At 37.8% G+C, this 27656-nt stretch overlaps 1 protein-coding gene across 1 annotated transcript in view; it reads left to right on the plus strand.

Annotated features, from left to right (window-relative positions):
- Positions 1–27656, plus strand: part of CCDC6 (coiled-coil domain containing 6) — a gene marked incomplete at both ends in the record, with an annotated part of 97032 nt that overhangs the window by 39251 nt on the left and 30125 nt on the right. Inside the window, 2 exons of the mRNA XM_084246138.1 lie at positions 9677–9826; positions 25146–25274. Of these exons, the coding sequence (XP_084102264.1) occupies positions 9677–9826; positions 25146–25274 (279 nt within the window). The remainder of the gene's footprint in view (positions 1–9676; positions 9827–25145; positions 25275–27656) is intronic.

The following is a 27656-nucleotide window of genomic DNA, read 5'->3' on the forward strand; positions in this document are numbered from 1 at the left end:
CCCTCAGCAGTGTATTTCATCAGTCTGCCTGTCCTGCTCCCTGCTCTGTCTCCAGTGAATCCTCTCACCCTCCCGCACATGTGGCCTGTACCCCAGTTCTTGTATAAAGAAATAAAAATCTTTAAAAAAAATTTATTTAAAAAAAAAAAGAATGTGCTGAATATTTTGAAATACCTTTTAATATACTTGGATATTTTCTCTAGGGGCATATACCAAGCACTAGAATCTGTACATATTAGAGAATAGAAATATTTACTTTTTCAAACTACTGTACCAGTTCATACTTTGATCTGTATTATATGAGGATCTCCACTGGGTTGCACATCTTCAGCACTTCACATATTCAGGCTTCTTAATTTTTGCCAATCTAGGCATAGAAAATGGTGATCTCAATGTATATTTATGAGGTTGATGATTAATATTTCTTAATTACCATTCAAAAATTTTTCTAAACTTCCCACTTCATTTTTCTGTTGGAAGTTGTATTTATGGCAATTATTTATGCATTCTGCTACTATTTTATTCTGGATGCTAGTATTTTGGATAGTATTAATAAGTTTCGTGTATTACAAGTTTTCTTCAGTTAGAAGGCTACCTCTTCACCCATTTTGTGGAATCCTTTTCTCTGACTGCTTTCAATATTTTCTTTTCCTCTATTTTTTTCAGCAGCTTAAAGGTGATTCTTAAGAGGTATGTGTCTGTTTTCTGTCATTTTGCATATATCCTGATTGATTTATGCAATTGAGGTATGACATTATCATACTTATTTCTGACCTTGGATCTATGATTTGTCTTGTTAATTTTGGAAAATTGGTTGCCTTTATTTTTTCAAATATTTCTTCTCTCGTTCTCTTTCTCTTCTTCTGGGACATCAGTTACATTGTATTGTCCCATGGATGATCTGTCTGCACTCCTTTTTTCTCAGTTTGGATAATTTCTGTTGACTTACCTCTTTATTTAATGAATCTTCCCTAAGCCAAAGCCAAGTCTACAACGATCCCATTGAAACGATTTTTCATCTCTAACATAATTTTTTCCTAGCATTTACATTTATTTCATCTAATTTCCATATTTATTGAAATCCCCTATTGGTTTATGCATGTTATTCATCTGTTCCATTAAATCCTTTACTATTTTAATCATATCTTTAAAGTGTATGAAATTTCTAAGTCTAGCTAATCTGAGTCTATTCTGTTGAATTCTTTATTTCTCAAATTTTTTTTCTGTGCTTTTCATGATTTTGTGATGTTTGCTACAGACATTCTATGTAGAAGACAGATAAACAGTATTTATACCAATTTAGGCAATTAGCCTAGAATTGAGTAGATTCAATCAGTATTAAACCTGGTTTTGGATTTTGCTGTTGGCATAATTTCTTTATTGCAAACTTTAGTTTTTGGGTTTTTTTTTTTTTTTTTTGGTATTATGAATGATGCTTCTGAGAACGCTTGCATCCAAGTTTTTGTGTGAAAATATTCCCAATCCTACTCCCATACGAGCTTAAAGTGTGGAATTCAGTCATGTGCTCAACTCTAGGTATATCTTTGAGAAATTGCCGTATTGCTTTTTGAAGAAGTTAGAGCAGTCTGTATTCTTACCAGCAGTGTGTGAGGTAATCTCTAGAAAATCTTTATCTGTGGTAGGGGTGCATATTATCCCTTTACATTAGTGTTTTTACATTCTTTGAGTAGATTCCTAGGGGTGGAATTGCTGGATCATATGGTAGATCTACTCTTAATATTTTGTGAAACCTTCATACTGTTTTCCATAGAGACTAGATGTGGGGAGCAGGAATGGCCACTGAGCAGGTTTTCTGATCCCATGTAGACTGGGTAAAGGAGGAGTTTTGGAGCCATCGGGGGTTTTGCAGGTTTTTATTGGGATTCACCAGGCATATGGCAGGCAGGGGTGCTGGGGGGCCGGGAGGCTGGCAGGCCTCTGCTGCTGGCGTCCCTGTGCTGCTGCTGGCGTCCCTGTGATGCCGCCCTTAAAAGCCCAGTCTTAGCCCAGGTGAATCCCATCTACCTATGCCCACACCCTATTCCAGTGCCCGCCATCAGGCATGCATTCAGGACCACAAGGATCCATCATCTATCCTGATGGCGGGAGGGCAGAAAAGCCTGACATTTTTCCTTACCCTACGCTAGATCAGCCCATAGTCCACATTTCCACCAACAGTGTATGATGGTCCTCTTTTTCTCCACATCCTTAGCAACACCTTTTTTGCTTCTCACCTTTTTGACCTGATTCATTTCACAGATGTGAGATGGTATCTCATTGTGGTGTTGATTTGCATTTCCCTGATAAGTGATGATGAACATTTTCATGTGTGCTTGTTGGCCATTTGTATGTCTTCTTGGAGAAATGTCTATTTAGCTTTTCTATTTTTTGATTGGGTTATCTTTTCTTATTGTTGAGTTGTATGGGGTATTTATAGTTCTTGGATTTTCGTCCCATGCAGATACATGGTATACAAATACTACAAATACTTTGTCCCATTTACTAGGGTGTCTTTTTGTTTAAGTGATAGTTTCTTTTGCTGTGGAAAAGCTTTTTAGTTTGATGTAGTCTGATTTGGTTTTTCCTTTTGTTTCCTTTGATGTTAGAATCCATTCTCCAAAGACATCCCTGAAGCCAATGTCTTGTAGTATTTTATCTATATTTTCTAATGTCTTTTATGGTTTCAGCTTTTCCCAAGTCTTTAATCCATTTTGAGTTAATTTTGTGTGTGGTGTGAGATAGTGGTCTACTTTCATTCTTTTGCATATGGCCATTCAGTTTTCATAACACCATTTGTTGAAGAGACTTTTCCTTTCTGCATTATATATACTTTTACTCCTTTGTAAATTACCTGTCCAAAAGTGTGCCTTTATTTCTGGGCTCTCAATTCTTTTCCATTGACCTGTGTGTCTATTTTTATTCGAATACCACACTGTCTTGATTGCTATAGCTTTGCCCATAGTTTGAAGTGAGGGAGTGTGATATATCCTCATTTTTTGTCAGGATTGCTTTGACTCTTTGGGGTCTTGTATGGTTCTATATAAATTTCAGTGATGTTTGTCATACTTCTTTGAAAATGTCATTGAAATTTAGATGGGGATTACATTGAATATGGATCTTGCTTTGGGTAAATGGCTGTTTTAACAATGTTAATTCTTCCAGTCCATGAGCAGAGGATGTCTATTTCTTTGTGTCCTCTTCTATTTCTTTTGATTACGTCTTAGAGCTTTCATTATACTTCCTTTGTTAAGTTTGCTCTTAGGTATTTAATTCTTTTTGATGTGATAGTGAATGAGATTATTTTCTTGATTTCTTTGCTAGTTCATTGTGTACAGGAATGCAACTTTTTAATAGTTTTTTTTAAACACAGTCTTCAGAATTTTTATGTTTATTATTGTGTCTTTTGCAAATAATATTTTATAGCATTCTTTTGCCTAGTTGCTCTAGCTAGGACTTGAATTGTAGTGGTGACAGTGGATATTCTTATCATGTTATCTGATCTTAGAGGAAAAGCTTAGTTTTTCACCACTGAGCATGATGTTAGCTATGGGTTTGTCATACTTTTTTTTTTGCTTTATTTTGTCTTTATTTTGTTGTGGTATGTCCCTTTACCTATTGTCTTGAGCGGTTTTATAATAAATGTGAGTTAATCTTGTCCAATGCTTTCTCTACATCTATTGATATGATCATGATTATTTACTTTTGTTCATGTGGTGAACTACATTGATTTGCTGATGCTGAGCCATCCTGTATCCTTGGAATATATCATACCCTGAACCTATTTATCTTTTGAGTTCTTACTCATTTAAGTTACTGTGTGATAAGCTCTTTATGTGAATTGTTTGAATTTACCTTCAATAACAATGTAAAGGGGAGGTATCATTAGTTTCACTTTATGGTGGTAAAAACAGGAGCCTAGAGAGGTCACATGACTCCCCTGAAGTCACAAAACTGCAGGTAGGGATAGCCAACTTACTATCCAACTAGTTTGACTACAGAATTAGCATCTTTGAACATCTCCCAAGCCTGTGTGAGACCAGTTTAGTTTCTCTTCGTCACTGACCCACATGGACATAAATGAATAAGTGTAAACATTTAGTGACTTCCTTAGAAATTTCTCATTACTCTCTATCCAAGCAAGTGATGGGCAGATTCATCTTCCAAACTGGGTGTGGGCCAGTTTGGGTGTTGTCAGATTTACATGGTAAGGTGTATATGCTGACCTGTGCTCTGGTCATTTTAGGACATGCATAGAGGGATATGTGTTGGTCCACTGTAAAATGGTACTGAGTGACCTACTGTCCTTTCACTAAAGCTGTCTTGTAGGACACTGGAGGTTAATAATACTGGTTATCATTACAGTCATTTTCAGCTTCAAGATTTTTTGAGTTCTTGTCCTGAAAATCACTCTTGTTGCTGTTTTCTCTTCCTCAACAGTCTTATAATAGCCTGAACATAGTATTTGGGAGAGATTAGCACAGTTCAACAGACTAGTAAAGATTCTGCTCTTAGTGACTTGCTGGCAATACTGAAATGGAATAAATGAGAACTGTAACATATTGACTATTAATGCTTTAACTATAATATATAAGCTAATGAGCAATATGTGGAAGAAGTTCAAATAACCCATTTCTTCCACAGTCTAAATGGAGAGCTGTAATTCTTAGGCATGTGGTTGAAATCATCTCCCTAGTTCTAAAAGAAATGAAGACACAAGTTGGCTGCATATATCACCTGCCACCCACTCCTGCAGTTCTGGTACTTTGGTCTTAACGCAGGATCACTGCAGGACAGTGGTTTGCTTGGTAATCCTATTGGTATGAGTGGTACTCAAACTAATGCTTAAAGAAGTATCCGCCATCAGTCATGAATTCTGAGAACTCTCAGCATCTCCCAGAATGACCCATGTGCATAGAGATCACCCTGCTAAATGACAGTTGAGAAATAACAGGGATCTGTTCAGTTGCCTGATTTGGTGTTGGGTGTCTCCTTTTATTTTAACTGTATGATTTCAGATACTGTTTTGAACTGAGAGGTTAAGATTAAAATTTGAACTAAGTGATAGACAACAGAGTAACATTTAAGTAACTAGATTATACATTTAAATTTTTTCCTAAATTTAGATAATACACAGGACATGTCTGGATTCTTTAGCATTAGAACTTAAAGGTTTTTTGGTTTTATGATTTTTTTTTTAATTGAAACAAGTCATCAATAAGCCCATTTGCTTAAGAAATTTTTTATTTTGGTAGTATTTTGAGCTTTCTTCTGGTTCTGTTCTTTATGTAAGGCTGTTATCAAATGTGTTTTTCCCTTTGAAAAACTGTCCTTTTTCTTCCTCTTGTCAGATCATGAATTACGTCATCCTGCATGATTTAGGTTTTGGCACTTTGATTTTCTCATTATCGGTGAGTGCAGTTGAGTTTTTGAATTATCTTTTTTTTTAATACTAGCTCTTGATCTCTGTCGCTGATAAAGAATAGAATCACTAAACAATCACATTGGAATCTCCTATCAAATTTGTGCCCAGGTCATGATTGCAGTAGGTCAGAACAAACTGTTTCCTTTATTCGCATTCAATTGTGCTCACTTAAAGTATGGTTGCCTAAATATGGGTTGACTCAGAAGAAAATTTTCTTAGAATTTTCTTAATAGCATTTATTTGTCTTAGAGGATTTGGTACATTCTTCCTCCTCTCCATGGCTCCCCACTCCTACCCCTCTCCCAATTTTATTTCCAATTTTTAAAAAAAATTGACCTTTTGGTAGGATGGTGAAAGAATGATGGAGAGATGCTTTGTACTCTGACCTGCCATTAACAGGCATCAAGTGATTACAGCTGGGTAGGAGGCAAAGTATCAGACCATTGTTAGGTGCATAAAGTTATACCATATTCACTATTCTACACATAACCGTCAGAACCATACTAAACATGAAAATGACCACAAATACTTTGATTTTCCTCAGTGGTCAACTAAGCAACTATACAAAACATTAAGAAAAGACTTCTTCTTTCTTTCAGCAATTTGATTTAAAGGTAAACTTTTATTGTTGGAAATACAGCTTTATTTTTGAATTTGTGTGCATTTAAGTATGCTGGTATTTTCTTTTTTTTTCCTATTTTTAAAGATTTATTTATTTATTTGTTTGTTTATTTATTTATTTATACAAGCACTGGGTACAGTCAGAAGTGAGGGAGGGTGAGAGAATTCACCAGAGACAACGCAGGGAACAGAACAGGCAGACTGACGAAATATGCTGCTGAGGGGAGCAGCGGGTGCAGCAGGAGAGTTCTGTCGTGCCATGTGGGACCCTCGCCATCCGCCAGGGATCAAACCGGTGCTACAGAGGCTGCAGGCAGCTTCTGCAGCTTCTGCACAGTGCTCAACCACTGTGCCACCTGGAGGAGAGGCCCAGTATGCTGATATTTTCAGTGCGGCTCATAATGATAACTGAGCTTACCCATGTTGTTGGTGCATGGTGCCTGACCTTTTTCCTTTTTTAAAAATTTTTCTCAGGTTAGGTTGGATACACGATCTTGCCTTTTGTCCTCTTTTGTGTGTTCATTTTAGTTACTAAAATGATTTGTGAACCAATTGGAAAAAGGTGACTGGGATTTTATGTTTTGGGGACCTGGAATCTTGTCCTAATGGTTTTTCTTTGACTTTTTGGATGTCTTGGAGGCAGAGTAGCTACCTCAGTTTAGAATGAAGTGGCTAGAATTTAGCAGAGGAGGCCCTTTGGTAAAGATCTGTGTTAGCCGCCCTTACCCCTTGTTAGTTAGAGGCTTTAACCAGCTTCCACAGCACAGCTCCTCACATTATTCAGGAGTCCAGAGAGTGGCTTTTTTAATTAATGGTCTTTGCCTAGAAATAAATGACTATTCTAAAGTGGTGAAATATTGTTTGTTAAAGCCTTGGCCTCTCATAGCCAGTGATGAGGACACTTTGGAAGGCACTTTTAGAGCAGGACAAGCTCTCTTCAGCATCTCCCTCCTATCCCCTTTGAAAATTTTGTTTCTTTCCCGGAGAAGAATTGCAAAGGAGACCAGGTGCTCCTGTGAAATACAGACCCTGTGTAATACAGACCCTATAAAAACAATTATTAGAATTGTTTTTCTTAATTGTGGTCTATAATTCACGTGCCATGAAATTAACCCTTTAAAAATGTACCATTCAGTGACTTTAAGTATATTCACAGGTTGTGTAGAATATTAGACTACCTAATTTCAGAACATTTTTCATCACTCCAGAAAGCGGCCCTATTAACATTAGTAGTCATTTCCCATTCTCTCCCCATCCCCAGACCCTGCCAACCACTAATCTGCTTTCTCTCTCAGTTCTGTTTCATATTACAACGAAATCTGTTGTCCTTGTAACTTAATGGTTTGATGAAGTGGCGATGGGGAGGGTTGCTAGCACGGAAGCTATGTGAATAAACTCTTAGGACCTAACCTCTTATTTCAACTTCTCATTTCTAGTCCCCATTGCAAAGGAGAGGTGGTCTGCTGAACCTGAGTCTAGTTCTCTTAATGTTTTTACTGGTGATCAAAAATATTGAGTGTCTGATAATGTGCAAGATCCTGAGTTTGACCTGATCAGAACATTTACAACAAACACCTTTTTGAATCCTAAGTGCAGAATAGGCATTAAGATTTATGGTTCCTCTCTGCCTTTTTGTTCCATAACTTTGAGGATAATCAGAATTCAAATCATATAGGACATTGTCAAAAACCAGAAAAACAGGTAGTTGGAACAGATTGCAGGCTTGGGTATATGTGTCAAATATGCCTTAAATGAATACTTTGGATTCCTGCCCATTACACTAGTTTGAGATCTTTAGATATGATGTGAATTTTGAAGATGAACAGGAATTAATATAAGGCGGGGGTGGGGGGGTACCAATCATCAGCAGTCATATTTGACCATAGCGCAGAGTAAATAAAGACATTGAGGAGTACTGTTGAAATGTGAAGTATGTATGAGAGCCACTGGGGATCCAGGAACTGCTTACAGGGTGCTCTCAGCTGGTAATAAAAATTTATTGAGTGATGTATTCTTTGATGCTCAATTCTCCTGGTGTATACCAAATGATTTCTTAAAGTGCCTGCGACCTGGACCTTGGTCCATAGTGTCTCCTGTTTTTGTAGCTCTGTATTTCTGAGTACTCTATGGGTCTCTTTTTTGTAGAATTGCTGACCAGGCATTGCAGGGATTGGCATGCTTCTAAACCACTGATGGGGGCAGGGAGGATGGAATTCCCAGAACCATGGTTATTAGCGTGAGGGTTGGGGAAGCTAGTAAATATGTTCAGAAATCTAAACCTCCAGAGTTGGGAGTGGTCGTCAAACCTTCTACAAAAAAGATGGTAACTGTTTAATGTAGGCGTGCCTTTGTCTCTTCTCCTGACTTGCTTGTTTTGCAAAAATATTCCACCGGCTTGGAATTGATGTAGCTCTGAGGCCTTTCAACTTGTACAGGAGTGATTTTTGATTAATGCATCAAAATGTTGCAGTTTAAATAAAACGTGCTTTGAATAGAATCCATTTGAAACAAGTACCCTCTTTTTTGAAAAAGCTTGAATCTTTTCAACAGTGGTTAGGTTTTCTTTTAAATGTATATGGGGAGGAAAATCTACAGAAGAGTATTTACATCTCCATCTAATTATGCCTAATCTCCTTTTCTTATTTTAAAAATGTTGAAATGCCTGTCCTTGCCCTCAATTCCAAAAGACATAAAGTGAGAAATGAAACTCCACCTGTCCACCTTTTTTTGCCCTGATTCCCAAGATTTTGCAGTAGTCACTTCTTAGCCATATGGTTTCTTTCTTTCCAGTAACTGAATCTGTGTAAATGAATCCACGTGTATCCGTAGTGTGTTTTAAATGGCACATCCAGACCCTTTCAGTAACACCCTAAAAAGGTGATTTTAAGTGAGTTGAAATGAACTTCTCTGCTCTAGGAAAAAAACTGTTGGCCAGATATTTTTTTAAAAGATTTATTTATTTATGCATACAAGAACTGGGGTATAGGCCAGAGGTGTGAGAGGTGAGAGGATCCAGCAGAGACAGAGTGGGGAGCAGAACAAGCAGACTGACTGAAATACACTGCTGAGGAGAGCAGTGGGCATGTCAGGAGAGGTCTGCTGTGCCATGTGGGTTAGCTCCCCGGCTGGGGATCAGCTGGGGATCGGCTGGGGATCGACCTCATGCACAGCAGTGGCTGGTGATAGCTTTATGGCACTGAGACTTTAACCCCTGTGCCACCAGGGAGGCCCCCTGTTGCCCAGATATTTAAATAATAAACTTTTTTGAGATGTGTTGACCTATAGAGTTTAGTTGCTATGAATTGATACACATACTCTGGAATTGGACCTGTCCTCCATATGCAAAGGAGCATTGTATTCTAGTGAATGCAGCAACTTGGGGTTGCTTCTAAAACTGCAAAATAATTGTTAATTAATTTCTTTGAAATAACATTTTTCTAAGAAGGCCTTTTGGTAGTAATGGTCACATTTGCTTTTATCGTTTCTCCTGAGTTACTGTTTTGTGCTTCTTGGGGTGTTGCTTCATAGTTTAAAATAGAGTTCTGATTAAAATGGGCACCCCTCCTGGAATTAAGAGTTAATTTCAATTAGTAAACTCCTGTTTCCTTAACATGTTTTCTGTTTTTTAAACAGCAAGCCAGGGCTGAACAGGAAGAAGAATTCATCAGTAATACCTTATTCAAGAAAATCCAGGCTTTGCAGAAGGAGAAAGAAACTCTTGCTGTAAATTATGAGAAGGAGGAAGAGTTCCTTACTAATGAGCTCTCCAGAAAACTGATGCAGGTAAATTATCTTTTCCACCCTCTCATCTATCCTGCCTGTTTTCCTCTCTAGGAATAAAATGACGTTGATAGAACACTTTGCTTGAACCATTTGCTGATGAGGTTAGAACTAAAGTTTTTTGGAGATTAAGAGTACTAGGTAAAGAAGGCAGCTTATGATACTGAAGACTGGTTCTGTAGCTCATCTGTTTAGATAAGGTAAGATGTTTACGCCCTGAGCATTTCGAGAAATTGCTAATGATCCTGTGGCTTTAGCGTAAGAGTAAATGCTGTGTGCAGTATTTTGGAAATAATAAGGATTAATACCAGATTTTTTCCCCCTTATATGCTGAATCTGTAATGAATACATAAATGTTTTTGGCAGTCAGAAGTGCATCTTTTGCACTAAAATATGAGAATATAAAGTGAAATGTCAACTTTGGGAAAAAATAAAAATACTCTTGTTACAGTTAAAATTCCACACAATCAACTGTATTCAAATGGATGAGCACATTATGACACTGAACAAGTATTAGACCGTCTGTCAAACTTAACATTAACAACTAGCAGTATGTAGAACACCTATTGCACAAAAGGTACAGGAGGTTTTATTTTTCTAGTTCAAAGCATGCAAATAAAGTAAAAAAGTGAAATTTGTGTAGAGAAATAGTTTGCGGGTTATTATGAACTTAAGTAATAAATAAGTTACTGTTTTCTATATTTAGCACAGCTTGTCCAAAATAGGAAACATATAAAAAAATTATCCCAAAAGAACATTTCTACCATTTTGTCCTTAGATGGCAAGGTAGAAAACACCCACTTGCATTTTCTGTTCTCTGACATTGCTAGCAGTTTCATTCATTAATTTGGGAGAAGTGTGTATATGCTAGTGAGATTGTAATAAAGTATTTGAGGTTTTTAAGAAAACTTCCTACATTCCTTTCTTACCCTCCAACATAGGTAATCAATCTGCAAAAGAAGACACTTCTATGCTAAAATCGTACAATGGTCCAGATAACTTTTACCTCCTCTTTTATTCTAATTCTTCAGCCTACTTGCCAAATAAAGATGCTATTAGAGATTTGCACAAAATTATATATTCAGTTGACCCTTGAACAACGTGTGATGGGGAGTTGATTCCTCATGCAGTTGAAAATTTGAGTATAATTTTTGATTATTCAAAAACATTACTAATAGCTTACAGTTGACTAGAATCCTTATCACTAACATGCTAGTTGACTAACACAAATTTTGTATGTTGTATATATTCTTACCATACAAAAATAAAGTAAGCTAATTGAAAAGAAAATGTTAGGAAATCACAATTAAGAGGAAATGCATTTACAGTACCATATTGTGTTTATCAATACTGTAAGTTGACTTGTCTATTTATAAGAAAATCCAGGGATGAGTAGACCTGCTCACTTCAGACCCAGGCAATTCAGGGGTCCCCTGTACTTTGTAGCTATTAAAATGTGAGTAGAGGCACACAAGCATTATTGTCTAACAGATATATGACAAAATTTCTGCACTGAAATGATTTAAGTGCATTCTAATTTAGAGAAAAAATGAGGGAGAAGGTTAGTTTGATATTTGATCCTGTCTCCCCTGGTAGCCTTAAGTGACTCGCTCTCTGCCTGTTGTTGATAGAATTACAGGGATACAGTTATGGCTTGGTTGGTTGTTTAGGTTTAGTATGTAATCAGCTACCCTAGTTTCAACCCTGCAAGAAACAATTTTTTGTTTGTTTGTTTTCCACTGTTGTGGCTTAGTATTTGGAGTCTTTGGCCAAAGTTTCTTTATAAAGCAGTCAAAAACTAGTCAATAATGCTCCTTTTTCTGTGAAGATTCATCTTCACTATTGCTGGTTTTGTAGTGTAACATATTAAACCAAGTTTTTACTGAGGTAACAGTATTTCTATATACGTTTTGGTGTGCATCACTGTAAATCACTGTCTTAATATGCTACATAGGGTTCAGTGTGGTGACCAGCCTTTCAATCTCTTTATTATCATACCCTGTCTGTTTCCCAAGGACATTGATGTTCCTTAAAATAGATATTAAATAAGAGTGCAAACACAAAAGGAAGTTAGTTAATAGTAATACTTTGGCATAAGAATACTCAAACTGAACATTTAAGATCTTAGCAATCTATAAATAAAGCCATAACCTGGAACAATAGAATTCTAAAAAAATAATTGTTGTATAAAAATATAATTGTTATATTTGGTAAGGAGAAAGATTTTTCACTTATTAAAAGTTGTGGGAGTGGTGGACCTTTTAAGGAAAAAAAATCTAAAAACTAATACATAAAGTAAACAACACTATAGGCTGACTTTGCCTAAAAGTAATATGTAATGTGTGGTACTAGTTTTATGTAACCAAATCTTGTTTGCCCTCAGTCTAAACAGAGATTATAGTATGAAAGTATGAAAATGTTGTTTGGGAAACCTCAGATGGGTCTAGCGCACCAGTGATTTAATTTGTAGATCTGGACAAATGGGTAGAGAGCATATCCCTGATAATCTTATGAATTTCAGCTTTTGCGCATTTTTTTTTTAATTGTGGTAAAATACACATCACATAAAATTTACCACTTTAACCATTTTTGAGGACATAATTCAATAGCTTTAAGTATTTTCACATGGTTGTGCATTCTTCACTACTTGTTAAGACTGAAACTGTACCCATATCCCCCCCTCCTCAACTCCTTTCTTAGGCTTTTAAAAGGAGATAAAGGGCAGGTAATTGGAGGTTGAGGTCTCAGGCAAATCACAACATGCCATTTTGGAATAAATTAACCTTCTTCTAGGATATGGCCACCCTCTCCCCTTTTCCCTCCCATTCACCCCCATGAGGCTTTCCACTATATACACTAAGTCCTCACTTATCTATAGGTTCTTGGAAACTGTGATTTTAAGTGAAACAATGTGTAATGAATGAATAACATTTTGTTCAAATCGCCTGGGATTTTGTTTTTCTCCACTTTATAATGAAAGATGTTAAATGAAACGTTACTTGTGGAAGATGAGGACCTGCTGTTACTTCTTTAAGGGCTTACATTTTCCTGCCACCCAGTGTGGAAGAACTGATCTCCATCTGGAAGATTTTGAGAGTAATTGGTACCGATAGACTTTTCCAACTGTGTGATTAGTTTAATATGGCCCTCTAGGGTGTTTGCTTCTGGATAGGACCTTGTTATGAAAAGCCTGTTAAGAGAAACTGTACTGCAGGTGTCACTGATAGACAAATGAGTGAATTGACTTGTTTACCATGAAAACGATTATTAGCCTTTTTCACCAAAAAGGCAACTGAGAGAGCCTATTTTCAGAATTATTTTGGTTCTGTAACCATATTTTGGCTATGGTCTGATAATGACTACACTGCTGCTTTTATGTGCATTTCAAAGGAATTCTTTGGTCCTGAGATGATTGCTGTGGAAGAGAAGCCTCCCTTCCCATCTGCAATGGTATCTAATAAATAACCTTTAAAATCAGAAAAGTTTATTTAGGGGTAGATGGAAGGGAATTCTTTAGTCTTTTTAGAAGATCAAGTTTGGGAGGGAGATGGCTTAAATACCCTCACATATGTTAATCCTCTCAAACAAAAATATAAAACAAATATAAATATGTTCTTTATTAAGGCTGCTGTACCAGTGACCCTTTTGGCTTTTAATTTTTCAGGGCTAGTAATGCTGGTCAGAACAATTTCTATAACCTATTAATTTACAAAATAGATGGCAGATACAGTATTTCAGTGTTGCTTTTCATTTCAAGTGATCTGAATTTCAGCTTTGTCTATTTGTTTCTTTTCATGGAACTAAGAGCTTATGCATAATGTTCACAATACAATGCAAAGAACTCCTGGGATGTTTTCATGTATTTTAAATGCTGCAAACACCAGAGTCCAAAGTATAAGCCAGAATTGTCCTGTTAGTAGCATGCCAAAAAAATCTCAGTCCAACATAATTTGCATTATGATTAGGAACTGTAATAAACTTGATGAAGTTTCTGTCAAAATGGTTGTATGTCTCTTGGCATGGCAAGATTTTTAATGTATCAGTCGGGGCTCCCCAAAATATAGGGGATTATTAGAAGCTTCTGTGGTGGCAAGAAGGGCACAGGGCAGGTTCTTTATGACCCAAGCAGACGGGTGAAGGAGGAGTCCTAGAGCCCCCAGTGGTTTTTTGCAGGCTTTCATTGGGATTTACCAGATACATGGCAGGCAGGGGTACCAGGGGGCCAGGAGACTGGCAGGCCTCCTAGCCCCCAGCAAGTCTTCACTCTCTCTGGGCTCTCTGGCCTCGTTCTTTGCTGCTCTTCTGTTCCCATGTTTCTGCTGGCGTCCACGTGACACTGCCCTTATAAGCCCAGGTGTACCCACTTACATATGCCCACGCCCTACTCTGGTGCCCGCCATCAAGCACGCATTCGGACCGCAGGGATCCATCATCAATCCTAATGGCGGGAGGACAGAAAAGCCTGATACTTTTTTTTACCTTACCCTGCACTTCCCATGCGGATGTCTTTGACCAAATGTGAGAAAGCGCAGGTAGAGAGAAACTAAAGATAAAGGAAGACTAAATAAAGTCAGGGTGAGAGGTTTTTGGTTTTTTTTCCCCCACCAGAGTAGGCTAGGCTTTGTTACTTGAAAGGTGAGTCTTACTTATTAAAGGATACTTGGCTGTATTGTAGATTCAGCTGTCCCCGGGAACATTTTTCAAATGATTTTAATACTTTATTATAAATATTGCAATCTTTTCCATTTCTTGAGTAAGTTCTTTTTCATTTTTAGAAGTTTATAGTTAGCTTCATCAGTAATTACCTTAAAATACAGAATGACATCCTGTTCCTATCTTTTTTCCTCTTTATGCATAAGCTAGATAAAGATAAGGATTTTCATTTTAATTTACATTAATGTCTCAGAATGAATTATTTCATTGGGCTGAATACACTTTATTCTTCAGAAGAAACAACTGCTAGCTTTTACAAAATAGATTTCCCATGCAGTAGGTTTAATGTTCTGATGAGATGTTGGGTTCAGTGAACAGGGTCCTTGTGTTACCTCTGGGAAGTGTCAGCAGAGTTCCCCTTTCAGCAGCACTTGGTGACTTTCCCAAAGAGACAAAGACGCTTGGTTATATCCAAAAACATCAGGTTTATTTAAGGAAAGGGAGAAGATGGTTGCATAGACACAATTAGTCTTGGGATTAGAGCAGCATTTTGTCAGGACAGGACTTGTTTTATTGATAATATAGTATTCCTTTAGGGGGGTGGAGTTCATTCCTTTGTGCGATTGTTCTCTATTGTTAAATCAATTACTTACAGGGTGTGAATCTCTAATGCCCCTCAATCTCCATATCCCCACCTGTAGTCCATACCTAGGAATATTTTCCATGGCAGTCTCACCCTAAGAACTTTTCATTTCTGTAGCTGGATTAATAACTATGTTAATCATTTCTACCCCCATACCTCCAGTTTCTGCCTTTGTAAAGTCCCCATCCCAAATTTTCTATACTAAGCCTCCATCAGATTGACTCCATAGCCTAAAGGCCTTCTTTACCTTATTTGTGGAGCATCTTATTTTAACTTTTCTTTTAATCAGACGTCTTTAAAGGTGTTAATACAGCAACATCTTGCTGTTGGAAATTTAGGAAACTCAAATGTAGGCTGGGATGTTGAGTAGATGGGAAGCCTGATGTTGTTCTGGGGCCACCTGCTCAGAAGTGGGAACTCATCCTCAAGGTTGAGAATGCTGACAAGGAAATAACATTAAAAAATATTGTTTGGAAGGACCTAGCATTTTTCTCCTGCGAAAGTTGTATTAATTCCCTCTTTACAAAATTTAAATAGACTAGATAATTCAGGTGCGCCTTAATGAGGATAAGTAAAAGCTAGACAGGATGCTTTAAAATTTTCATTAAAACCATCAAAGAACTAATGAGATAGTGAAGAACTGTTGAGCTGGGATCTGGAGATTAGAATTGAGAAAAGACACCTGCACCCAAGGCTGCTTTTGTCCTGAGAGCATTTGCTATTCATTAAGAAACAGCTGAGAAATTGAGCTGTGCTTTTGGTAGCTGTGTGGAGCTGGTGTTACAGAAGTCAAAGCTTGACAGGCCTAAGGTGGGGCAGTGATAAGTCACCCATTCTTTAAGCTGGAATCATGAAGAACTATACCCTCATGCCCTTATAATTGTTAAAGGACATGGAGAGGGGCACCCCAAACCTTCCTGCTCTAGATTTTGCCATCTACTGCATCAAGATAAAACATATAGACCTTTAATGGAAAGGAACTTTAATACAATTAGTGTGCAATACAGAAAAGAAAGAGAATACAATTTCCAAATCAAGCACCCGAAGTTACCTGTCCCCTTGTGGGTAAATGTCCCTCCAAACAGGATTGGCCCAAAGCAAGGCCCGAAAACCTGCCACAAGTCTAAAGCACCTTCTGGAGGGGACCCATAGAAAAAGGTCAGAAACAGCCAGACAAATCTGGAACAAAAAACAAAATCAAAATCAAGATATAAGCTGCCATTATTAACCTTCCCACAGGTCTATCACCCACGTCTGTTTCGACCAGACCAGGACCAAAAAGCAAGCGCAGTTTCTTCACATGTCTCCCTGCTCCACACGCCTCCTCCAGGTCTCCTCCTTGCTCTCCATCCTGCTTCCTTCCTTCTCCTGTCTCCTCTCCAGCTTCTTCTCCTCCCGGCTCAGCTCTACCCTCCTTTGGGTGGGGCAGGGATCCTGGAACTTGCCCTTTTCCTGGGACCACCCTCTTACAATATCAGAGTGAACCAATTGTTTCTCATCTAGGTGAGTCACAGGTGTCTGACAGAAGACAGTGGAATTTTCATAAATATAGGTGAGCCACAGGTGTCTGCAGAAGTCAGTGGAATTTTTATAACTATAAACCAATGGAAATAATGGTATTGAGATGGATATTGGTATGATCAGATATAGACTACAAAGTACCACATTTATTACAATCAAAGAAATAAAAGTCAAGCTTGAAATTTTAAGAAACTGGAAAATACATCTTCCTTGCAGTCAAAGGTGAGTTATGAATAGCTATGTTGTGATAATATTTGAAATTTTAGATGAAGTGGACAAATACTCAGAAAAACTTAACTTTCCAGCACTGAATGAGGAAAATAGAGAATATTACCATTCTTACAATTAAAGAAATGGAATCACTGATCAATAGCCTTGCTGGAAAAAGAATTTAGGCTCATGTGGTTTCAGAGCTGTAAGAAGGAAACAATTCCAATCTTGTGTAAACTCTACAATTTTTAAAAAATACTTACTTCCCAACTTATTTAAGGCTAACATAACCTTAATGTTCAAACATAATAAGTGTAGTTTAAGAAAGGCAAATTATAGTGAAATATTAATCATGAAAAAATCTTAAAGAGAGTCCAACAATATAAACAGCTTAATGCATAATGTTGGATCTATGACAAGGGAATGCAAGGTTAGTTTAACAATGGGAAATCAGGAAGTATATTCTGCCACATAAAAAGAATAAAATAAAAAAAAAAATCTACCTTATCAACCCATGGAGAAAAATGTTACAGGGCAGGGTAAGAGGGGCACTTCAGGACCCCCAAACCTGCCCACTCTAAATGAGTTCTGCCTTTTTCTGCATCAAGACAAACCCTACTGTAGTCCATAAGACCTTTAATGGAAAGGAACTTTAATAAATTAGTGTGCGACAGAGAGAAGGGAAAGAATAGATAAAATAGTTTCCACGTGAAACAGCCTAAGTTACCAATTTCCTCGTGGGTCAATGCCCAGCCAAACAGGTTTGGCCCAACGCAGAACTGCTGAGACCCAAAAGTTAGCCACAAGTCTAAGGTGCCTTCCGGTGCAGACCCATAAAAAAGGGGCAGAAGGGGCCAGGCCAGTCTGGAAGGAAAGGAGCAAAATCAGAACCCAAGTCACAGTAAAGGCTGACATGGTCACCTTTCCCACGGGTCTGTCACTCACATGTCTGTCTCCTTCCATGTCCCCTAAGTCCCTAGTATAAGTCCAAAACGGAGAAGCAAGCACAGCTTATTCGCTTGTGTCTCTGCTCCATGTGCCTCCGCAAGGTCGTCGTCTTTATCCCATTTCTTCCTTTTCTCTGTCTTCCGCAGCTTCTCCCTGCTGCCCAGCCCCTCTCTTCCATGGGGGGGCAGGGAACCTAGAACCTCTCCTTTCCCTGGGGATTACCCTGTTACAACAGGAGTTGATACAATACAATAACTTGTGATTAAAAAAAAAAAATCGTCGTGACCCAAGAATAGCTTAAACCTGAAAAGAATGTCTATAAGAGACATTGTGTTTAATTATGGCCAGTTAACAGCTTTCTGTTTAAAACCAAGAACAAAACAAGGATGCCAATTCCTGGCTAGAGCAGAAAAGCATGAAAATGATAAAAGATAGGAGGATTGAGAGGGAACTAAGATTGCCCTTTTTGTGTAATTGGAAAATCTGAGAGCTAAATAATTAGAATTTAGTTTTTTCGCATAAATGTATATTTCGGTATATACCAATACCAGCCAGTTAAATGTAAAACCTTGTAAAGATAGCCTAAAGCCAAGACAGTAGTAGGTGCTAGAAGAAAAGAATACTGTCAAGGTTGTGGGGGCTGTTGAAATTTTAATTATGTTAGTCTTTCAGATAATAGCAGAGCAAAATCTTGGAGAAGATAAAGCTAGACATGTGGATTCCTGAGGAAAGACACTGAAGCCAGAGAGAACTGAAATCTTGAAGTGGATTGTGCCTGTCGTGTTAGAAGAGCAGCAAAGAGGCCAGTGTGGTTAGAGTTGAGTCTTGGGAGGTGACATGTAGGAGATGAGAGTGGGGAGATGTGGTGGGTCTGAGGTTTGATGACCTACATATAGATCATGTGCAGCCCTTCGAGCCAAGGTCAGGATTTTCATTCCGAGATGGCTGTCACCAGGCAGATTTTAAAAGTAGTGCAATGATCTTGCTTTGACTGCTGAGTCAAAAAAAGAGTATGGAGTGGAGGCAAAGGTGGGAACGAGGTGATCTAGTAGATGGATATTCAATAATAGACACTGAGAGATGGGGTGGATTGTAGTGAATTTGGTGATCTTTAGATGCTGGGTATGTTTTGAAGGAACAACCTATAGAATTTGAAGATGGATTACAAGTAGATGTGAGAAAAAGGATCAAGGAAGATATAGAGGTGATGCCTTGATGACTAGAATGATAGGGTTACCATCATTTAAAATGGGGAGGAAAGCAAGTAGAGTAGGCTTAGAGTAAGGAGGTCAGAAGTTTAGTTGAGATGTCAAGACATCCAAATGGAGATTTTTTTTTAAGATTTATTTATTTATGCATACGAGAGCTGGGTTATAGGCCAGAGGTGTGGGGGCAGGGGAGGGTGAGAGGATTCACCAGAAACAGAGTGGGGAGCAGAACAGGCAGATCTACTAAAATACACTGCTGAGGGGAGCAGCGGGCAAGATAGGTGAGGTCTGCTGCGCCATTTGGGTTAGCTCCCTGGCCAGGGATCGAACTCGTGCTTCAGTGGCTGCTGATAGCTTCATAGTGCTGAGACTTAACCCCTTGCACCACCAGGGAGGCCCTCAAATGGAGACTGTAAATGGAAAAGGTGGGCATGAGAAGTTCTCTCAGTGGCAAAGTCTGGACTAGAGATATAAATTTGTTAGTGTTGTCATAATGCCTGCAGAAGAAAACCAAAGGCACATCTTAGGAAAGATGTAAAGTGAATGCAAAGGCAAGCCACAGATTGGGAGAAGATATTTGTAACATATATAACCAACAAAAAAAGTACAAATCAGCTAGAGAAACCATCCAGATGAAAAATAGCAAAAGACATGACAGTTTCTTTACTGAAGCAGATAGCCCAAAGACCAGTAAACATAAAGAAGTGCACAGTCCCACTAGTGGTCAGGAAAAGCCAAATAAATCACAGCAAGATGTTACCAGAGAATTCTCATGCACCATTGTCAGAGTGGAAATGGTTACAGCCATTTTGAAAGCAATTGGCATTACTTAATGAAGATGGAAATATTCATTGTCTGTGACCCAGCAGCTCCACTTCTGGGTCTATGTAAAGTGTGAGAATGTGCATGTGATGTGTAGAAGGATGTTCCTTGTGGCATTGTTCATAAGAGTAAAAATCTGAAAATTGCCCAAGTACCCATCATTGTAGAGTGGATAAATTGTGATGTATGCATCCAGTGGGATAGTAAAAGACAATAAAAATGCAAAGTATAATTAGACTCAGTTATATGGGTGAATGAAATCATAAATTCATTTAGTAGAAGAAGCTAGACAGAAAAAAATACAAAGTCAAGCAAAAGTAATGTTTAAAAATATCTTGGTAGTAAAATATTTTAAAGGGAGTGGATTTGAGGACATAAAAATACCATAAGAATCAGGAGAATGGGCCTCCCCAGTGGAGCAGCAGATTGAGCGCAGCAGCTGGCCAGGGAGATTCCCACATGGCACGGCAGACCTCTCCTGTCGCACCCACTGCTCCCCTCAGCAGTGTATTTCAGTCGACTGCCTGTTCTGCTCCCTGCTCTGTCTTTGGTGAGTCCTCTCACCCTCCTACGCCTCTGGCCTGTACCCCAGCTCTTGTATAAAAATAAATAAAAATCTTTAAAAAAAAAAAATCAGGAGAGTGATTACCTCTAAGGGATTGGGAGTGATTACCTCTAAGGACTCTGAAACCATTTATGTTTGCAGTGTCACTTGGACTGCATGTGAAATAGCACAAGGAAAGCATGGGGAGTAGGGACTAAATCATGGAAGGATTTGAACGTCCTGTCTGTGAGCTTGAACTTTGCAGATAGTCGGGAGTCACTGAAAGGTCTTGAGCAGGGCGTTGAAATTACAGGGTATGTCTGCTAGGAAGATCCGCTCCTGGACGGAGCCTTCAGGAGGCATTGGCAGTGGCCCAGTGAAGCAGAATAAGAGACCTGAACGAGACCAGGGTCATAGCACAGAAAGAAGAGGGTGTGTTTGACAGCTCTTATGGAGATTGACAGGTAATTTGGTGACTGATGAAATGTGAGGTATTGACTGAGAATAATGGTGCCAGAAACAGAAGGGGGGAATCAGTGTGGGCCTGAGAGGCATTAAGTGGTGATGTACTGAGTTTGCGGTGGGAGGCTTTCTGCTCAGGCAGCTCAGGAGAGCTGTTGAAAAATTAGTTTCTTCAGAGACTCAATGTTCTGAGAGAAAGTTTGGAACTGTTTTTCCAAGCTCATGTTAATAACATAATTGTTCTTGACAATCCGATGACTTAATGTAGCTTTTGTCTTGTGGTGACCTTTATGTGGTCCATTGCAGGTAACTTTAGTCCTTGGTAGTTGGCAATAAACCAAAGATGTTGGTTGAGGAAATGCAGATAGTCCACAGAAAAATATTACTGTTGATATTGAAAATAGGGTGGGGTGGGTGGAGAGGGTGATCTTAGGTTTATTCTCAAGTTGCAGTGAGGAAGCTGAGTTCTTGGGCTGCTGGCCAAAAGGCTTGCCTTTCTTGCCATGGGCTGGATTGACAGCAAGCCCAGACATGTGATTTCATCCTGGGATTTGGCACTCCTACTGAATGTTGGCAAGAGGCCTGACTGACAGGCTAACCTATGTGGGTACCAAGGTGGTTCTCAGGTGAACCACCTGAGTGTCTGTACTTGCTAGAAAGACTTTTGGCCAGAATAAAAAGTCATTTAATGATGAGTTTTGGAACCTCTTATATAAGAGGCCTGGTTTACTGAAGTGGCTCCAGAAAGACTTTGTAAATTATAAGATAGACAATTATTGGTAATTGAGCGGTGCTTATGGCTAGCCTGTTTCAGATCAAATTAATGTTACACTTGGATTTTCTAATCAGCTTGAAGTTTGGTTTGGGACTTCAAATATAATCAGTGACTACAATAGGGAAATGCTCACCTTTTAGTATGCAGAATTTGTTACAGATTTATAGTTGTGTCTTTGCTTATGGCATTTTCAGGTATGTTAGTATATTTTTCATTCTAAATCCTAAATAACAAAGCTTAATTCCACTGAAAATGTCTGCTGCTGAGTCATCTGTTAATTTAATGTGATTTCAGTTCCAGTATATTTTTGGTTAATATTAACAATGTATTGCACAAAAGAGATTTATAAAACTATTTCATACACTTTGAGACTGACTTTGACTTTATAAAAATAATTACATTAAAATTCTGATTTTGAAAAAAAAACAAAACTAAATTTTCAGCCTACCTAAGCATTTTGTTTTAGATATATTTAAGACATTTGTGTTTATTTCAAACACATTAGTAGAATTTGCTTGACTACTTCTTAGTTTGAATGATTTTTTTCTATCAGTAGTTCAGGATCTCTGAGCTTACTGGAAGATTTAAAAATTACTCTTAGTGTTAAGACAATTTAAAATCATGCCTTGATTTTTATATTGAAGATGCTACAAGAGATGAAACTGGAGTTTATTTCTAATAGTCTTGGATCAGCCTATCCAGACTTCCCTTGAGGATTTTTGTTGTCATCAGCTACAGCTTTAAAACAGGCAGGTGGATTCAGGGTGTTGATTCAAACCCTGCTGGAACAAAATTGCTTGAATTTACGTGCCATCTGTTTAACACACAAACAGTTCCTGAATTTTTCTCAGGTAAAACTCTACAGTTATTAGTGTCTGAAGATGCATTTTCGTCTTGTTCATCTTAACTCTCACCTCATGGTTTGGGACATCTCCCTTTGTTTCTCTTTAGATTGGCAGTTTTTCTGTTTCTAGGGTTCTGTTTAAAAACTCCCAGCTCTGCGCCTAAATTGTGTCACCTGTGAGATGACAGCACAAAGCAGGCAGCATGGCTGTTTCAGTTCTCTCTTTTGGAGACGATGAAAACTGTGACTATTTGGCAGAGTTAGATTGCAGGATCGCTTGATAGTTTCCAAATGGGTTAGTGTAGCCCAGGGACCTTACTTGAGTTCTGGTAATGACAGCTTTACTATCAGACTTTCCTTAGGGTATAGCTCCTGAGAGGAAAAAGCCTCTTAAAATTTAGAGTTCTTATTATTTTAGTTTTCCCTGTATTCTTAAAAAAAAAATACCTAATAGGAATTTGATGGTAAGAGACCTTCTGTCTAAATATGAGTATTTTCCTTAAACCAATGAGAGCCTTACCTTTTCTTAGATTAATATTCTGTGACAAATGCTGTTTGGTGTGGTAGTGGGGGTGGTTAAGAGATTTTTCAGCGTTATATTGCTTCCTTTGCCATTTTAATGTACCCCAGGGCAGAAGTATAGTGTTTAAAAAAAGGAGGGGGGAGGACTTTCAAATAAAAATGGCAGCTATTGAAAATATATTGTAGGAACACACAGCTGCTGTTGGAAGAAAAAAAAAAAAAGCAGACTGTTGCAAGTAGTTTATAAGGTTTTAAGACCAAAGTAATTTTTCTAAAGTTTAAACTTACTGTTCATAAACTATTTGAGGACAAGGATAATATCTTAGCTACAGATTTCACCTACTTCTAACGTATGTTACCTACACTGGGAAGACACATAACAAATGTTAAAGTGTTAGGTGAAGATACACATGTTTTGCTGTGATTTCCTTATAAATGGTATTTGTTCATGGGATTCTTCTGTCTCTGAAATGCCAGCCAAGGTCTCTTCTCTATCTATTCCCCTTAGTTCTTTTAATTATGGCTTGGTCTTGCAGAACCTGAGTTTTAAAGAGCTAGCTAAAAATAGACTTGTCACTGTAAGCACCTCCTCACATCTACTTTTTTTCTTCCTGGAGCCCTGTGAAGTTGACCGGCTTTTTTTTGGAGTTGCACATCAAAAACAGTTGGAGGAAGAACAACATCTGTTGAGTCAACTTTTCCAGTGAGATTGGGCACATTCGGGGTGGTGTGGCTGTATATTCCAGTGTTACTTTCAAAGCAGTGGAAATTGTGTCAAATGTGAAGAGGGTTAGGTGTGACTGTTCTTGAGGTCTATCAAGCCCAGTCAAGCTTTTCCACTGGCCAGTGCACCCTATGCAGGTCTAGAAAGAGACAGCATCCCCCTGGCCTGCACGCATGGCTTGCTTTCTTTGTTTAATCATTTGATTTTTCCAAATCTCACAGTTACACTGGCCACTACTAGTAGGTAGAGGAGTCTGAAGTCAACCCCCTTAGGTTTGCTCAGTGTCCGGTGGGAGAGCATGGGCTTTGGGTTGAGAGCAGGATATGAGTGCTGTGATCTGCTACTTTCTAGGTGCATTTACCTTTGTCCTGAAACCTATTATGTTACATAAAATGGAAGTGATCCTGTCTGCCTAACACATGTGAAGAACTTGGTAAGCAGTATCTGCATGAAGAAATGGTTTTGAAAGTAAATTGGGGTTCATCTTGAACCTCCAAATAAAACTATTATATGCTTCATTGTTTTCAGTAGATTTTATTTGACCTCCCCATGGTTCTGAAAATATTAGATCCTGAGACTGTCTTTCCCTTCAACCTCTACTGTGGATCAACAGAAGCCCCCAACTAAGTGCTAGAAATAATGGGTAGCTTTTAATGTGAACCCCAGGTGTCATGTGTTTATTGGAGTTACTTTATTTACTTTTGATTGCGAAGGTTGCAGAACATTAAAAAAACTTTTTGTCTTGCAGTGGCACCATAACCTTATCTTTTAATTGCTTAAGAGACTCCCCCCCCTTTGATTTTTAGGAAAAATGTAGGAAGTATAATGTACAATCTCATTATAGAAAGATAATTGTACTGATTTTTGCCAAAGCATGCTTACTAATACAGTGGGAAATAACATTCAGAATAACTTACTAAGTATGATTTGTAATGGTAACATTTCTTCTCTTGCTACACACATTATGTAAATTTGAATAAACTATCATTCATTTAATAAAAACTGACAGTATGAAAATTTATTTTATTAATTGTGATTCCCATGGAATATAACTTAAAAAATACCGAAGAATAGTTGTTGAAGTTAAGTTTTCTTGTCTCATTTCCTAGCCTCCTAGTTTCTCCCTACAGGGATAACCTCTTATATTTTTAAAAAACTGAAATCTGTGTTTAATTATGGTTTGAACCCGTATGTATTTCCCCTATCATTTCTCAGTCTCTTGGCTAAGAAAGATCAACTGCCTATGAACCTGCACAGTAAATTTTATTTACAAATTTCAGGAACAGGTTATTAGGTATACATCTGGATAAATGAGCAAAAAGTGAGTACGTAACTTCTGGGATGATGTCTCTTAAGTCAATTTTGTCTCTTATTTGGCTTGTGGAGCCAACATTCCTATGGCCTTTGAATGTCTTGATTGTCACATCTGTGTTTTTTATTTTCCAGTTGCAGCATGAGAAAGCCGAACTAGAGCAACATCTCGAACAGGAGCAGGAATTCCAGGTCAACAAACTGATGAAGAAAATTAAAAAACTGGAAAATGATACGATTTCTAAGCAGCTAACATTAGAGCAAGTAAGAATCTGTAGCTCCCCGTATGTATAAGTTTTCCCCGTTATCATCAATGTGTTCTTTTAAGTTTTAAGATGCCTCAAGGAATATGAGTGAAAAATGTTCTTTATCTTTTTCTTCCTGCAATGGGACTTCATTTCCAAAGCAAGCATTGACAGGTCTGCATAGCACCTGCTCACTCTCTCATGCACTTTTTTTTTTAGTCACAATCAATCATGTTTCAGGAGATAAGTTGTGATAGTACTGATTTATGGGCAGGAAATGTTAGGTTTCTTTTGCATAGGGGCAAGAATGTGATTTTACCCACAGTAGAGTTTCTGTGAAAGTTCCTGAAACTGTTGCTGTGGGACTAGAACTTTTCTTTTAGGGATTTTTCAAAACAATAATTGATATTTTTATTCTTTGAATTATTAGCAATAGTATTTGCAACCTATCTTTTCTCGGCTAGGTTTTTGAGACTGATGTAAAGTCACAGGCTTGGTTGTATATTTTGGTTCAACCACTAACTAGTGGTATGACCTTGAATTAACTTTATTAATTTCTCTGGGCCCAAGTTTACCATATGTAAACGAAGATGAACCAACTAAAATCAGCAACAGCAAGCTTTTTAAAGACACAAGTTTTTTAAAAGGTAGAAAGAATTAACACAATATGTTTCTGTTTTCCTTGTTATTTGATCGTAGTTCTTGCCTTTGGGAGGCCAGGCTGGTCTTTTTATGCATTTGACACATAATCTTGGGCAGCAGTTATTAATCTGTTTAAGTTGGTATGCCAGGCAGAAACACCTGTTATCCCTGGCCAAGGTGCTCCCTGATACGTTTATCCAACTCTTGTGCCCTGAAATATTATTTTCCATGAGATAAATTATAAGGGCTGATCACAGTGTACTGCTACCTGGTTTCTATGTAAAATCCATTATATTGATTAAGATCACCTAGCTTTTTGTGATTTGGATTCAGATTGCTATTTTAGTGGTTTTGATTTATTCCAACTTTTGGATCTTTCTCTACATATCAGTCCATGCTGAAAGGTTCTTATATCATCCTTAGGACCACTTTAATTCCATCATTATACCTGAGAATGAAACCTTGATGGGAATGTCAGGTTTGAGAGGAAACCAGGGTTCATTTTAAACTGATCTAACAGACTTTCAATTTACATGTCAATTTTGTATATACCTATGTCAATGGAAAATGTTACCTGTTTTCCTAAACTGATAATGACCCTAAAATGATTTTTCCATACCTTCCAGGGAATGAAAAAAGTTTTATTTCCAGGGCTAGCTATTTTATTTATTTATACACACACACACACACACATATTTGTGTATGTATATATAAAACATTATTTTTATATATACATATCTGCATATATACCTCCAGAATAGTCTTACCATTCATTCATCTTCAGAATTCAGATGCAATATTTTAATTTAGGAGATTTCTTCTCCCTCCACATCTTAAAAATACATAATTCTGAGGTTCTGATTAATTCCCATGATGGGCAATAGTTTCCTTTCTGTTAAAGTTAAAGCTTTGAAGATTCTTGTTTTAGTCCCTTACATACCAAGTAGTTATTATTGGTACTTGTTAATTGACAGTTAACCCAGGTAACAAAGGGAAATTCTCACAGCAGTTGCTATCGTGAGAACTTCACTAGGTTATGATATTCAAGGTGAAGGCTGTTAATAATTTCAACAACTCTTGCATTTTTCTCAGTCTCTTAAGGAAACTTTTTGGGTTGTGACTGTGACCCTCAGGGTTTAGCTCTGGCCACAAGGTGGAGGTAGTGACCTAACATCAGAGAGAGAAGGGCAGAGTGCCCCTATAGTCCCAAGGAGAGAGGATGGGATTGTTGCTGATTTTAACTTTAAACTCTGAGGAGTTTCTTAGAGGGAGACCTAGGAATACATTCTCTGTACTACGTTAATAACTTAGTACACTTTTTTAGGCTTATTTCAAATCTCAATAGTAAAGAAATGGATTTCCACAATATAATGTGCATTGCTAAACTTTATATTAGAATAATTTAGAACACCAAGTCCCTATTTTAATTAAAATGGAGAAATTTAACATCATAAAAATTTCCCTCTTGGTTTTAGGTATGTCGGGAATGATGAAGTGTTGGGGATTTTACTTTTATTTTGCTTAGCTACAAGTCATTTAGTCAGTGTTTCAAGGAAATATCATGATTTTCCTCCAGTAGAAGTTTCATGGATGTGATCTGACCCTCTCTTGCAGTTATTTCTTGGGATCATCATCTGTATTGTATACTACATGTCATAGCCTATGTTACAAATATATCCTATGCTACAGGTTATGATCAGAAGAGCAAAGGTATGCACTACTCTGAGCACTGACAGGATTTCTTTGCTTTTCTGTCTGA

Source organism: Talpa europaea (genome assembly GCF_964194135.1).
Source record: "Talpa europaea genome assembly, chromosome: 10".
In the NCBI taxonomy this organism is placed as follows: domain Eukaryota; kingdom Metazoa; phylum Chordata; class Mammalia; order Eulipotyphla; family Talpidae; genus Talpa; species Talpa europaea.